Source organism: Aricia agestis, chromosome 6, assembly GCF_905147365.1.
Source record: "Aricia agestis chromosome 6, ilAriAges1.1, whole genome shotgun sequence".
Taxonomy (NCBI): domain Eukaryota; kingdom Metazoa; phylum Arthropoda; class Insecta; order Lepidoptera; family Lycaenidae; genus Aricia; species Aricia agestis.
Genome location: NC_056411.1, coordinates 11,397,060 through 11,412,271, shown reverse-complemented (window position 1 = coordinate 11,412,271; position 15,212 = coordinate 11,397,060). Strand labels below are relative to the sequence as shown.

Sequence of the window (15,212 nt, the reverse complement as noted above, 5' to 3'; positions counted from 1 at the left end):
CCTCCGACCTGTGTCGGTGTGGGTGACCTTTAGGCCGATAAAGCTTTGCTTCACCGATGTCATTGTTCTGTTCGCTACGTCATCTCAAAACCTACATTCTATGCTACAAGACCTGATTTGTGTGGTGACTTTACAGACCCTACGGACAATGATGATCAAAGGCATACAAGACGGCTACGTCAGGCCGTTGTCTCGCGTCATATTCGGTGCCCACGATGTGTCGCGAGCTTTCCACATGCAGGCGACTAGACTCAATAGAGGCCGAGTTCTATTGGACTTGCAGCATCTCAATCTGAATATTTTACCCAGGTATATATTATGTTATATTGATAATAATACCTATAATATGTAATAATTTATGATGATCGATCACGTAACAGCTTATATTATAATGTAAACTTTTTTATCACCTTTTTTTTTTGTTTTTAGCATGACTATAATAATTAATGCTTTAATTAATTATTATGATTTATGTTTTCAGATTAACGTGCTCACCATCGTCGTGGCAGGTCCTGTTATCAGATGACGAAATGCTGGCTTTGAAAATAGCAGAAAGGCTGTTAAAACAGGGTGCTAAAAAGATTGTTCTTCTTTTAAAGGATCCATCAAAAAGTGTCATAATCCAATCAAGGTACAATCATTTTTATCTTACAGTTATTTGTTTCTCTAGAACTCTAGAGTCTAGTCCAATAGGAACCCTTATAATTTCGTCCTGCTAGTCTATCTAATTAATAATATACTTTATATTATATGTAGAACATAATATTTATGAATGACTGTTATATCTTATGAGATACATTTGTTAACCTACTTCTTTTCCGTGTATAGACGTGTTGTGTTTTATTCAGATTTTGGAGTAAAGATTGTGTAGAAGTGAAAATTATAAACGATAACATCTGGAAGGAGTCGAGCTGGTTGACTTGCATCCAGCAATGCAAGGGCAGTCCAGTTGAGACCGTGTTCCTGATCACTTCGGACGAGGAAGCCGGAAATATTGACGGGATTGTTGAAAACTTATGTACAATCGTGCAAAAATCGTGTCCGTTCTTAAAGTGAGTGTACTTAATTATAATATTATAACTAGCTGATCCGGCAAACGTATTGCCATATTGTGAGTGCAACAATATCATGTTTGAGTTAAGAGGTGTCCACACCGCCGTTTTTCCATACAAACGTTGTCCCCTGTTTCCTCCCTGGATAATGTCGGTAGTGTTATGATTTTTTTCCTGAATATCTATGGCCACTATTAGCATGTCCCTATGTTTTTTTTTTCATAATTTTATTATTAAAAAAGATAACAACGTCCAAAAACCCAAAAAATGGCCAGATTTTCCTCTATGTTCAAACACCCAGAAAACAAAACTGGCTAAAATATACAAAAAAAATAAAACATAGGAACACAGCTTAAGCCTTGCTTTAATTCTTAATGAAAAAAAGTACTTAAATCGGTTAAGTTTTGAAGAAGGAATCAGCGGACAACGAATCGAAGATTTTCTGTTCTTTTATTAGAACTTTTGTCGTGTTGTCTCTATCGCGCTCTGCGGTGGGAGACTTGAGATTGGTGAGACAGCAATTTTCAAATACCTATTTTCAATTTCTCTCGTTATAATTTTCAGATATTTTACACTAGTAAGCGCTGGTGCATTCCAAAATAAGACGGTCCCTAAATTCGTCCCGCTACAAGATAAGACGATCAATGTTACACTACCCACGGTCAATACAGTAAGTGCTACCAACTTTACAAAATTAACTTTATTATTGACTAAAATTTATTAATTAATAGTGTATGGCTGGTCTCTGTTAATAGGTATTATTATATTTGCCTTCCCGCAAAACTCGAACTCTAAAGTAACTAAAAAGATGGTTTCAACATGGATAGAGTTAGAGACTTAGAGTCAAGAAACTCAATCATTATAAAAAATCTAACGAGACTGTTTAAATTATAATTTATTTAGGAACATACGAAAGTGTACGTATGCACTACCCTTACCTTACTCTTACCTACCTATATCCCGAAAAGTTTCCCATAAGGACGATAAGTCTCGGAATTAGAAGTCCTGAAAAACATATTCTAGTATAATATTGTACTCAAGTCTATTTATAAAGTAGATAGCTAACATCCCTACGTGCTGTTCATCGATATTTTCTAAGCTGATATAAATTGTTTTAGATGTACAAAGAGGAGTACATAAGAGATAACACATTGTCCATCAACAACGCTGTCGACGTGCTTGAGAGCGCAGTCGTCCAGGCAGCTCACTCCAACGAGAAAAACATTCTGGTGCATTTCCCGGCTACAGCGAAAAAATCTATGCTCCAGCAGTTAATGAATATTGCAGGTTATTTTGATTTTTTTTCCTAACAAATACCTATCCGGATAAACTGATGCTAAAAATTTCAACTATCTGGCATTATTCAAACCAAAGTTACGAGGGTTCAAAAATACGACGAAACGTTTCGAGAAAAGGTAGGTAGTGCCCTTGCGCGCTTCGCTTGGATCATCTTGGCGGGGGCACTCCTGTGCCTCCAGATACCATGGAAATTGGAATAGGTATGGATTTTGAACTTCGTTCGACAAAAGATTAAATTTTTATAAGAAACTCTTGGGAAATTACACGTTAAAAAACTGTTATCTACTTAAAATTGGTATGATTAGGAATAAGGGTCCATTCAGACCGCAACGCGACGAGGCAAGGCGAGGCGCAGCGTAGCATAAAGTATGATGGATTTGACAGATTTCAATTGCGTGAGACGTCTTGCGAATCTATCAAATCCATACTAATTTAGAAAAGCATCTACGCGTCGCGTTGCGGTCTGAATCAACCCTAGTAATATACTAGGTAAATTTGGTTCTAGGCCTCACTGATATACATAAATAATAAAAACATACATTTTTTAGGAATAAATGAAGAAACTTTTCTCCGAAGTGAAAATCAGGACAAAACTTTAAGGGAAATGGACGTGGATCAGACCAGGCTGTCAGCGCTCCAGAGATACATGAGTGACGTTTATGATATCACGTGGAAGGTCGAAGATATTGAAGTACTTACCATAAAAATGTAAGTATCGATATACAGGATCTCACAAAAAGGCCGTGTATGAGTCCCATGTATAGAGTTTACTGTACAAGTAGCAGCGTTTTAAGAGCTTTGTGTTTAGTATATTTTTCTTAGTCTATGGTATGGACTATGGGCAAGCGCCCCAGTTTGTGGGATGGGTAAAAACTGTGAAACTCGCGTCAGATTCTCGTGCTGATCGAAAAACCGTAAGACGGTTGGAGAGTAGTGTTGTAACATCGAAATCGATTCTTTTTTTTCGATTGTCGATATTTTTTAATCGATTGTAAGGGTTTCAATTACTTAATTAAAAAAATCAATTTTTTAAAAATCGATTTTCATAAAAAATGGGTTAAAAATTTATCGATTGTAAGGGTTTCGATTAATTTAAAAAATCGATTTAAAAAAAATCGATTTTCATAAAAAATGGGTTAAAAAAATTTGTAAGGGTTTCGATTAATTAAAAAATCGATTTTCATAAAAAATGGGTTAAAAATTTAATCAATTGGAAGGGTTTCGACTTTCGATTCATTAAAAAAATCGATTTTTAAAAAATCGATTTTCATAAAAATGGGTTAAAAAAAAATGCACAACGTTAATAATCAAGTTTTTACTTCTGCCGGCACTCCCGGAGTGCAACCCGTCTTTTTTTATTTGTAAAGTGTGCTAATATTAAAAAATTTGCGTTTTTTTATTAACATGAAGTAACGATATCTATTATATTTTGTTTAATTAAATCTACTCTGATGGTTTTACCGAAACAAAATATTATAGCGATAACAAGATTTTTTATTTCTTCTAGGATATCAGAGTTACAAAAGGAAATCGTTCGATCCGATTTTGAAGAAAGCAACGGCTTGGGTTCCTACTTCTCCAGCGCTGTGGCCGATGAGCTGCTGTCCACCACTGAGATGATATTCTTACCCACTTTGACCACGTGTTCATCCATGGTACGTTGCACTTTTTATTATTATTACAGTTTCTTGTTCTATTCGTACAAAGCAAAAATTACGATTTTTTAATTTTAATTTTTGTGCTTGATAATAAGCCACGAATTGTTTCATTTTTTAATAAACAGAAAAAGTAATACTTTTCAAATTAATCTACTCTGCATATTAGGTTTAAATTAATATATATTTTTAGATTATAGTAAATTATTATATATTTTTAGAAGAAAAGTCGAAAAATAACTAAATAAAAGACCACAGAGTCATATTTTAGATAATTAAACCGTTTTTCTTGCTCAACTTAATTTTAGAAAAATTGAAACAAAATTTTCATTTTGTTAAAAACGCTATCTAGCGACGAGAAACTGAGTTGTATAAGTTTTATTTTAGCGCTATCTATTGTTCAATTGCGATATAAAATCGCATTTAAATTGTGCTGTCGGATAGTTATTCAACAATAGATGGAGCTAATAAAAATGTATAAACACATAGTTTCTCATCGCTAGATGGCGTTTTGAACAAAATAAAAAAATTCAAGGCTCGCCATTCGTATCATTCAGTCATCTCTATTTATCCGTAGATGGCGCCTAGAAAAAAAAATATTTTTATTAATTTATATACAAATCTTTCCAGGAGGAAAAACCGAATATTTCTAGGTGAACCCTAGAAATATCAATCCAAACTGTAAAAATATGACAGGGCTAATAAAAAGAATTGACTGTTTGTCCATCTGTCTGTATCCAGGTTGTTTCATAACCGCATTAGCTAGACAGCTAGCTAAATTATCTAGTCTCTGGCAAATTCATGACGCTGGAGCACTTGTCCTGGATACAAATCACAAAAAATGGCTCTTTCAGCTCTGCTACTTTCAGTTTTCACAGTGAACTCTAATATAAGCAGTAGGGACTAGGGACAAACACACCACCCTACGATCGTGGAAAAACGAGACACAATAGCTTATCTATTGTTATCGCGGCCGGATGTGGCCGCTTGGGCATAGTAAAAGGAGGGGAAGTAAGTTATCTTCATACAAAGGCACCGCGCGCGGCTTGTAGGTATGTGTGCGCCATACTATCAATGAGTCGCCACGTACGGCACACAACAAAATCTCGGCGGTACCAGCCTCTAAAACTCGCCGCCTTTGAAGATAACTTTCTTTCCCTCCTTTTACTATGGCTTGGGGCTTGATGAATGTATTATCACTTAGTTTTGTTACACCCTGTGGCCTGTACATTGTGTAAACTTGCCATTTGTTATTCTCTTTCAGCGCGACGACGAGTTTGATGCGACTGAGACGTACCTGTGCATAGTTCCTGGAGTGGAAGGGCAGCACTCTCGTTTTCGAGACATGTGCGAACGTTTGAAGCTCCCGGCGCTGGTGCTGCAGCCAGGTCTGACCAACCCTCAAGAATCCGTCGCTGAACTCGCCAGCCGGTACGCACAGACTGTGCTGAAGAAAACCGAACTAAAGGACAAATTCTATTTGCTCGGCTACGAGAGCGGAGTCCTCGTGGCTTTGGAAATGGCAGCTATTTTAGAACAGAATGGTAAGATTTGTTTGTTATGAAAAAATCATGTAGTGTATGTACCATCGAGGAAATTGATTCTTAGGCAGTTGATCTGTAGGCTGGGTTTGATATATTTTGGACGCAATATGTCAATAAATCTAAGTAGGTCCGTCATCTGCCTATGAATCAGCTCCTCTGATAGGGTAAATCAACGATATCAAAATACTAATTACCAGTACCAAGGACAGTACTAGTCATTGGACAGAGCATAAAACACAATATTTATTAAGGTTGCTTTAAAAACTGTCTGTTTTTAAAGTAATAGAACGCCTGCGGCCTGATTTTTAAGGAAAACAGGTAGTTTTTAAAGCAACCTTAATAAATATAGTGTTTTTGTGCTCTGTCCAATGACTAGTCATGTTCACCCTTGTACATACAGTACTGCAACAGCAAAAATCTATTTCGAGTTCCTATCTTTGTATAAAAAAAATTGTTAATTAAGTACATATTAATACTTATGCAAATAAATAATAATTTCTAACTAAATACTAGTTGTTATACAGCAGTGTGATTTGGGGAATTCAAATATTAATGCTAATTTAAATTCACTGGTTAATCTATGTTAAATTAATTTTCAGGATTGACCGGAACAGTATTCTGTATTGGCGGATCTCCAACCGAAATCTTGGCTAACTTCAAGCAGCACTTAAGCGAGTACAAGACAAAAGAAGAATTGCAGGTCGCTGTTCTGAAGCACATGTACACGATGATGACCAATGAAAGCACTGCGCCATTAGACAATATCGTGACCAAGAACTTGAGTTGGAGTGAAAAAGTTAATGCTTGCTTGCACACACTTCTCGGTAAAATTCCTCATCCAATACAATTCGCTAAGGAATTGATTGAAGCGGCATACGCAAGATTGGCTGTTATGCTACAACACACTCCTAAGCCAAAACTACTGAGATCTCAAGTGATTTCTGTGCGCCCGAGATATCTCACCAGTGTCGATTCATCTTTGCAAGATTATGCCAGCAAGAAGGTGATCTCATATCAACTTGAAGCACCATTGTCCTGCGCTCCTCAGGATTTGATGTGTGCAGCCATCATAAACCGACACTTGGACGATGACATTTTGGAAAATTTCAACAGCAGGAGTCATTGTGAAACTTACCTGTTGAACGCCAATACCTTCATGACAACAGAACATGACATAGAGTAAAGTTTGTTTTTCTGTCTATACTATAAGGGCGACCGCACATTTGAGACACAACAGTTTTTAGACAGACTATTGCATAACAAAAAGTACTAGACGCGCACATTTGAAACATAACGTTTCATAGACAAAGTTGTCTAATGCGTACAAGAACTGCACGGCGACAAGTCTGACTAACGACTGTCGGCTTCCCTTTGAAGTGTATGCGAGCGCGCACATCAACGACATAACTGTCTAGCGGTGTACCTAGTCTGATCCAAGCGTTCCCTACTGATGAATATACAATTTTATGTGTTGCGTCGCCGTAGACAAAACAGTTTCGTCTTGGTATGCGCCGTGTGGTAGACACAACTGTTTCTCTTTAGTCTTAAAGTCTGACTCGTCTATGTGAAACAAAGATTGTCTAAAAACTGTCGTGTCTCTAATGTGCGCTATCTCTAAGACTGATTATAATACCATCAAAGAAATTGATTCATAGGCAGATGGCGGACCTACGTCAATTGGACAAGTTACGTCAATGTTAATCGTGATTTGTCAACTGGGTTTGTCAACGCGATGTAGGTCCATCACATTGACATAAGAAACTATAGTCCACTTACGAATTAACTTCTCTGATAGTACAAATTATTATTGGTGGTTTTCATTCTTAAAATTGAATTGCATTGTGACTTTGTGAGTAAAATAATGTATTGTATTAATTTATAAAATGATTTTAAGATTGTGTAACCTTATTTTTTAATTTTTCCTTTATGATAAAAATACATTTTATAAATAGTTGGCAAAGGTTAATACTTAATACTAAATAGAATAATAATAAAGATTACAACTAACATAACATATTTATATTAACATCACTAACATTACATTTAATAAACTGACATTTATTGAAATTAACCTCTTTGATGCATGTAGTAATCAATAACTGTTGAAAATGCTGCAAAACCCGCAGCACCAAACACTCCAGCCTTAAGACCTCCTGAAAAAATTAAAACCTGGTCACTAATGAGTACACAACAATGCTCTTATGTATTGTTGCGGTACATGGTATACGTGGTGCCATCTAGCGACAAACCAGCGAAACTTACCGAGGGAGCACAGGCAACATAAATCCCCTACTCAATACTAGATGGCATGAGGTGCGCAAGTACATACTCGAACCTTCTAGAAAAGTCCAACATTTTGTTTACGTGTTTACCGGTTTATTTTGTTTACTTTTATTGTGGTACATGCTCGAGCCTCCTAGAAAGTTCCCACGGTTGTTTACTTGTTTACGCGAATCGGGAACTTTCTAGAATTCGTCTCGCCATATAAAAAGCCGCAGGCAGGCCCGGCAGTTCAGTTCGTTTCGAGCTATCATCAAGGCGATTTCGGAGTGACAACAAGTGATTAATAGTGACTGAACCAGTGAAACCTGCGACTTGGCTACGACCTAGGACAGTGATAGTGCTCAGTGATTGGACCTAGTGATTAGTGTTTGGACTTAGTGCTAAGTGTTGTGACCTAGTGTGTGCTTGTGTGACCTGGACTTAGTGAATAAAGTCTTCAAGAGAGTCAGCAGGTCTTTCTCCCCACTGACCACGCCCCTCAAGCCCCGCCCACTTTGGCCGTGGCCACGCCCACTGGCTCCGCCCACCAGGCCACGCCCACTCAGGCCACGCCCACTGACCCCGCCCACCAGGCCCCGCCCGTATCTCCTACAGCCCCTCAAGTGGCCCTTCATTTAGAAAGTTTAATTGAATTAATGGAGCTGCAAAGGGCTGAAATCAGAGCGATTCGAGAATCACAAGAGCAACAAAAAGACCTCCAAGAAAAAGCGCTTGGAGCTATAAAGGATGTCAGTGATACGGTGGTTAAGCTTCGAAAAGATGTCGACGTAATGGACGAACGAGTTACGGGGTTAGGAGTGGATATGGAAAATGTGAAAACCGGCCTCACAGAACTACAGAAGTGGAAAGTGCGCGTGGAAACCACAGGAATCGCGACGTCTAGTGGAACTTCCGTAGTGGTACAAGGACCAAGAGTTAAAGTGCCACCATACGACGGTACTACTTCTTGGAACGCTTATCGTCAGCAATTCCAGAAGGTTGCTTCTGTCAACGGATGGACTGACGAACAATGCCTGACCGCTCTCACTGTCGCGCTCAGAGGGCAAGCCTTGTCGGTCCTGGAAGCACATACAGGAAATGGGTTCAAAGATCTAATGGAGGCCCTTGAATCCAGATACGGGGAGCGACACCTGGAGCACGTGTTCCGTTATCAACTTCGTGACAGAGTCCAACCCTCGGAAGAGGGACTAAAACAATGGGCGTTGGAAATTGGAAAACTGGTCAAGAAGGCAAACCCAGGAGCCGATTCCAAGATGGTCGACACGAATATTGTGCAAGCATTTGTCGACGGAATCAAGGACCCGGAGGTCAGAGCTGCAGTGAGGCTACGTCACCACACCTCGCTTAAGGAAGCATTGGCGCATGCTCTGGAGGTCGAGGCAGTTCGGCGTGACATACGGCAGACCTATAAGATCCGCGAGGTCTCTGAAGAAGTCAAGGAGGTTAAGGCTCCTATAAAGAAAAGTTTTGGAGCCATGTGCTACAAGTGCGGCGAGAGGGGCCATCTTCAGCTCAACTGCCCACAGAAGGAGATTAAGGCTCCTACGAAGAGAAGTTCTGGAGTCATGTGCTACAAGTGCGGCGAGAGGGGCCATATTCAGCTCAACTGCCCGCAGAAGGAGACCCAGATGGCAAGAATGAAAAGGCTCGAGGAACAAATGGAGGAGCTGAAGAAGCAAGGGGCTTCGTCCCCTGCCCGGGATCGGGGAAAAGCCAGGACTAAAGGGCGAGTACTGGCTGAAGCAGAGGAAGCCCCGATAACTGTTATCTCCCAAGCATGCAGTGGGAATAGTCTTGGGATTCAGGGGACTATTAACGGGACGGATTGCAAAATGACTCTAGATACAGGAGCCTCTAGAACGATAGTGAACCCAAATCTGGTAAAAGCCGCAAGAAGACACAAGAGGAGAATTAACTGTCGGCTCCTTACTGCCTCCGGTCAGCCAATACCCATCCTGGGAGAAATGTCAGTTACAATGAATGTGGGGGAGTCCTCATACCCTCATGACGTTATCGTGGCTGAGATTATGGATGATTGCATCTTGGGTTTCGATTTCATGAAGAAGCACAACTGCAGAATTAATGTCGCTGACGGAGTTCTCAAGTGTGGTGAAGAAGAAATTTTCATCCTTGGAGGCGCCTGCGGGAAAGTTGAATGTGTAAAGAAAGTCATAATACCTGGACGTGCGGAAGCTCGGGTGCTGGTGAAACTGCCGCCAAGTGGAAAGAAAAAGACAAACAGATGCGTGTTGATCGAAGACACACCGACCAAGACATCAGCGCAAAAACTGATGACGGCGAGAACCCTCGTTAGTGGAAGCAGTAACGCTGTGGTCAGGGTTTTGAATCTTGGTGATCGCGAGATCTGCTTGAACAAAGGTGACGTCATTGGAAAGTGCGAAGAAGTTGTCTGGATGAGAAAGTGTAGTTCGAACACAGGCTCAGACTCAGTAAACACCAGCAACTATGGAATAGTGACTGAGCTACTCGATGACTGCAAGAGTAATCTGACTTATTCGCAGAGCATGAAAGCTAAGAAGTTTTTACAACGTCACGCGAATATCTTCTCCAGTCAGGAAGGCGACCTTGGAAGAACGTCAATGGTTCAGCACAGGATAGATACCGGAAGCGAGAACCCAATTCGTCAACGAGCAAGACGGATACCCATTGCAAAGGAAAAAGAAGTTGAAGGCCTTTTGGAGGACATAAGAAGGAATAAGATTATTGAACCATCTGCAAGTCCGTGGTGCTCACTTGTTGTGTTAGTGAAGAAGAAAGATGGCAGCACAAGATTTTGTGTGGACTACAGGCGTCTCAATGATGTCACTAAGAAGGACAGCTATCCATTACCTCGAATCGACGACACTCTGGATACCTTGAGTGGCATGAAATGGTTCTCGACCCTGGACCTGAAATCTGGATACTGGCAGGTGGAAATTCATCCAAAAAACAAGGAGAAGACAGCGTTCTCCACCGGTAAAGGTTTATGGCAGTTTAACGTCATGCCCTTTGGATTGTGCAATGCACCTGCCACATTTGAGCGACTCATGGAGTGTGTACTGGCAGGCTTAGTTGGAGAGGCTTGCTTAGTCTACTTGGACGACGTCATCATTGTTGGCCGTGACTTCGAGGACCATTTGCGAAACTTAGAACGAGTTTTCGCCAAAATAGAGGGGGCCAAGTTAAAGTTGAATCCGAAAAAGTGTCGTTTATTCAGGAGTAAGGTTAATTATCTCGGCTATGTTATCTCCAGTGATGGAATCCAGACGGACCCGGAAAAACTGGAAGCAGTTCAAAATTGGCCAACCCCTAAGAACAAAACCGAAGTGCGGGCATTTCTCGGCCTATGCTCCTACTACAGGCGTTTTGATAAGGGATTCTCAGAGATAGCCAAGCCATTACATTGGCTGACAGAGGATAAACGACAGTTTATTTGGGACGAGACATCTGAAGATTCTTTTCAGAAACTGAAGAAACATCTTTGTGAAACGCCAATTCTGGGGTATCCACAACCTGATGGTCAGTTTATTGTCGACACGGACGCAAGCAACACGGCCATTGGTGGGGTGTTATCTCAAAAACAGGGTGAAGGAGAAGTTGTAATTGCATATTTCAGCAAATCATTATCTAAGCCAGAAAGAAACTACTGTGTGACAAGAAGAGAACTCTTGGCTGTTGTAAAGACGCTACAACATTTCAGCAAATATCTCATCGGCAGACAGTTTTTACTGCGAACTGATCACGCAGCCTTGAAGTGGCTACTACAATTCAAGAACCCAGAAGGCCAAGTAGCTCGATGGATTGAACAACTTCAGGAGTATAACTTCAAGACGGAACACCGCAGCGGAAAGGCGCATGGGAATGCCGACGCACTTTCACGAAGGCCGTGTTCGGAAGACTGCAAACATTGTGTTAAGCAGGAATCTAATGAAGTAACATTAAAGTTAACGAAAACAAGTCCTTTGGGCCCATGGGAGAATGATGCTATGAGGGAGGCTCAAGAAACAGATGACGACCTTCGGCAAATCATCACATGGAAGAAACGGGGTGATGAAAAACCAATCTGGAGTGAGGTTGCACCCACTGGCGCTGTCACTAAGGCGTACTGGGCGCAATGGGACAGTCTGATACTTCAAAACGGAATACTCTACCGGAAATGGGAGAAGACCAACAGCAGAGAGTTCCATCTTCAGATAGTTGTCCCAAGAACGAGAGTACCAGATGTTCTCCGTGAAATGCACGATGGCGTATCAGGAGGTCATCTAGGTGTCAAGAGGACGTTAACAAATGTTCGAGAACGATTCTACTGGTTGCATTGTCGAGACGACGTACAGGATTGGTGCCGCAAATGCACTACTTGCGCTGCAGTGAAGGGACCACAGACAAGGAGCCGTGGGAGCCTGCGCTTGTATAACGTTGGCGCACCGTGGGAACGAATCGCAGTTGACGTAGCTGGGCCATTTCCTGTAACGGAATCAGGAAACAAGTATTTTATGGTTGTCATGGATTACTTCACCAAATGGCCCGAAGTGTTCGCCATACCAAACCAGGAAGCTACAACAGTTGCTTCTAAGCTAGTCGAAGAAGTGATATCTCGCTTTGGTGTGCCTCTAGAAATCCATTCCGATCAGGGCAGGAATTTCGAATCGCAGGTCTTCCAGGAAGTGTGCAGAATTTTGGGAATGCATAAAACGAGGACCACCGCGTACCATCCACAGTCTGATGGAATGGTTGAGAGATTTAACCAGACCCTTGAGAGGCATTTGGCGAAATTGGTAGATGACAAACAAAAGGACTGGGACAAGTATATACCGCTCTTCCTTCTGTCGTACCGTACCGCCGAGCATGAGAGCATAAAAGCTACCCCGGCGTATGTCAATTACGGTAGAGAACTGCGAGTACCAGTAGACCTCTCGACAGGAGGGTCACCGGAGGAACCGAAGACCGTACAAGACTATGTCTACGATTTAAGGGAAAAGATGCGCTATGTACACGCCATGGTTCGGGAAAATGGGTTACAGTCAAGTGAGAAAATGAAGACCAGATACGACCGGAACTCGAACACGAGCGACTTCGAAGAAGGGTCACTGGTGTGGCTGCATAACCCAACTCGCCGAAAAGGCAAATCTCCAAAGTTGCAGACCAAGTGGGACGGCCCATACAAAGCGGTTACCCGATTGAATGATGTGACTTACAGGATTCAAAAGCAACCAAGAGGGACATTCAAAGTGGTACACATAGACCGTCTGGCGCGTTACCATGGCAGTAACAATGATGCTCGGGACGAGCATCTCTAAGAGGGGAGTAGTGTTGCGGTACATGGTATACGGACACGTGGTGCCATCTAGCGACAAACCAGCGAAACTTACCGAGGGAGCACAGGCAACATAAATCCCCTACTCAATACTAGATGGCATGAGGTGCGCAAGTACATACTCGAACCTTCTAGAAAAGTCCAACATTTTGTTTACGTGTTTACCGGTTTATTTTGTTTACTTTTATTGTGGTACATGCTCGAGCCTCCTAGAAAGTTCCCACGGTTGTTTACTTGTTTACGTGAATCGGGAACTTTCTGGAATTCGTCTCGCCATATAAAAAGCCACAGGCAGGCCCGGCAGTTCAGTTCGTTTCGAGCTATCATCAAGGCGATTTCGGAGTGACAACAAGTGATTGATAGTGGGTGAACCAGTGAAACCTGCGACTTGGCTACGACCTAGGACAGTGATAGTGCTCAGTGATTGGACCTAGTGATTAGTGTTTGGACTTAGTGCTAAGTGCTGTGACCTAGTGTGTGCTTGTGTGACCTGGACTTAGTGAATAAAGTCTTCAAGAGAGTCAGCAGGTCTTTCTCTCCAATTCCTTCGAACCCTAGCACGTAACAGTATGTTCACAACATCACTTTTGTATGTTGAGACCATAAAGTTAATATACCTAGCGGAATAGAGAAACAAAGGCCTGAGCAAGAGAGATGTCACTATCAGTAACACTGTGTGGTAAAAATAGATGTGTGATACATGACAGCAGCACTCTTCTTTTGACGTCCAGTCGGCACGTGCCGCACGTTAACAATTTAATCTCATAGAATTCATGTTCAATCATGCTTGTGTAAGTGTATACGTACACATATTTTTCATACAGATGAAAACCAATTTTGGTTACGTTTGACAGCTCGAGATTGTTGCTCTATTCCGCTAGGTATATTAACTTTATGGTTGAGACCTAACATAATAATGAAACCGGTGTAAAGTGGCTTCACTATAATAGCTAAAGCAGTTTTGAAATGTTAAGATTTCATGATACACTGTACATAAAAAATTCGCCTTGCAACTGCTGGGCAATCTAGAATCCTGCATAATTTGAACTATAAGATAATTCATACCTCTTAATCCTATTAAACCACCAGTCATGCCTCCTGCGTATGTGCCATTTTTCCAATCAGACTTCCCCCTGGCACTCTCAATGCAACACTCGATTCCAGAAAACACAGCTCCGAGAATAGCGAAGTTCTTGGCATAACTCAACATGGAGCCTTTCATTTCCCTCAAAATTTCCCTTGCAGTCTGAGTTTGTGGAGCGGTTGTGTCGGTCACATTTGGCATCAGTGATGAGGTGAACAAGCCTACTGCCAGACCTAATCCATAGCCTGGAATTTAAAAAATAATAATTAATTAATGAACATTGAAAAGCCTAACGATTAGGTACTTTTAAGGATCATGAATATTACTTACCAATTATGCAGCTGGTTACTGATTTGAAAGGACAGCTTTCTATCGTTGACTCTATCATCTTCTCTTCATTTGTTTTTATTATAACTGGACCCAGAAATCTTGGAATGATTATGTTCTCACGGTATCTATAGGTATTTCCAACTAAATATTTTGTGAGTGAGTCGAAATCATTTGTCTGTAGAAATTTTGTCAAAGATGGATCCGTTGGAGGTTTCGTATACTCTGCCATTTTATTTGGTAAACCTCACTTCTTATATTTAATAATTCTCTTATTGATATTAATTAGAAATTAAATTGTGTCCAATACCTTTTCAAAAACATAACCAAACACAACCCAACTAAAATTTCTTCTTCTTCTTCTTTTAATAATGGCCGACTCGGTGAGTTGCCAATGTCAGAGTGGCTCGAAAGACTTTGCTCTATGTAGTGAAGGTCTGGTGAAGTAACAAGAGTACGGTTACTAACAAAATTACATATTTAACTAAAAGAAGGACGACCACTGCCCATACATAGGTTGACCTGTCAAACTCTTTTTTTATTTTATTGTGTTTATAAAACTGATAAATACAGACACCTTATGCACGCAATTTAACATGTGCATAGTATGATTTAAATTGGCAGTCAGGAAAAAAAGTTATTTACAAAAATAAT

At 40.8% G+C, this 15,212-nt stretch overlaps 2 protein-coding genes across 2 annotated transcripts in view; one reads left to right on the top strand and one right to left on the bottom strand.

Moving 5' to 3' along the window:
* LOC121728167 (fatty acid synthase-like) overlaps positions 1 to 13,599 on the top strand; it is a 36,373-nt gene extending 22,774 nt beyond the window's left edge. Inside the window, exons 30-40 of the mRNA XM_042116290.1 lie at positions 137 to 309; positions 482 to 631; positions 849 to 1,052; positions 1,617 to 1,722; positions 2,171 to 2,339; positions 2,900 to 3,059; positions 3,859 to 4,006; positions 5,271 to 5,550; positions 6,150 to 6,738; positions 11,358 to 11,363; positions 13,589 to 13,599. Of these exons, the coding sequence (XP_041972224.1) occupies positions 137 to 309; positions 482 to 631; positions 849 to 1,052; positions 1,617 to 1,722; positions 2,171 to 2,339; positions 2,900 to 3,059; positions 3,859 to 4,006; positions 5,271 to 5,550; positions 6,150 to 6,733 (1,974 nt within the window). The 3' untranslated portion in view covers positions 6,734 to 6,738; positions 11,358 to 11,363; positions 13,589 to 13,599. The remainder of the gene's footprint in view (positions 1 to 136; positions 310 to 481; positions 632 to 848; positions 1,053 to 1,616; positions 1,723 to 2,170; positions 2,340 to 2,899; positions 3,060 to 3,858; positions 4,007 to 5,270; positions 5,551 to 6,149; positions 6,739 to 11,357; positions 11,364 to 13,588) is intronic.
* Positions 7,594 to 14,874, bottom strand: LOC121728383 (mitochondrial import inner membrane translocase subunit Tim22). Its single transcript, XM_042116559.1, has 3 exons — positions 14,562 to 14,874; positions 14,213 to 14,476; positions 7,594 to 7,703 (listed from the first exon to the last, which is right to left on the bottom strand). The coding sequence occupies exons 1-3, from the start codon at positions 14,788 to 14,790 to the stop codon at positions 7,618 to 7,620; spliced, it is 579 nt and encodes a 192-aa protein (XP_041972493.1). The 5' UTR covers positions 14,791 to 14,874; the 3' UTR covers positions 7,594 to 7,617.
* Between the last annotated feature and the right edge of the window lie 338 nt (positions 14,875 to 15,212).

What these genes read in the sequence shown, in the direction of transcription:
- LOC121728383 (XM_042116559.1), bottom strand. Translation starts at nt 14,790, where the DNA reads ATGGCAGAGTATACGAAACCTCCAACGGATCCATCTTTGACAAAATTT. An exon ending in AGTAACCAGCTGCATAATTG is followed by an intron (nt 14,477 to 14,561) that starts GTAAGTAATATT and finishes TTTAAATTCCAG; the next exon opens with GCTATGGATTAGGTCTGGCA. An exon ending in TGGTTTAATAGGATTAAGAG is followed by an intron (nt 7,704 to 14,212) that starts GTATGAATTATC and finishes TAATTTTTTCAG; the next exon opens with GAGGTCTTAAGGCTGGAGTG.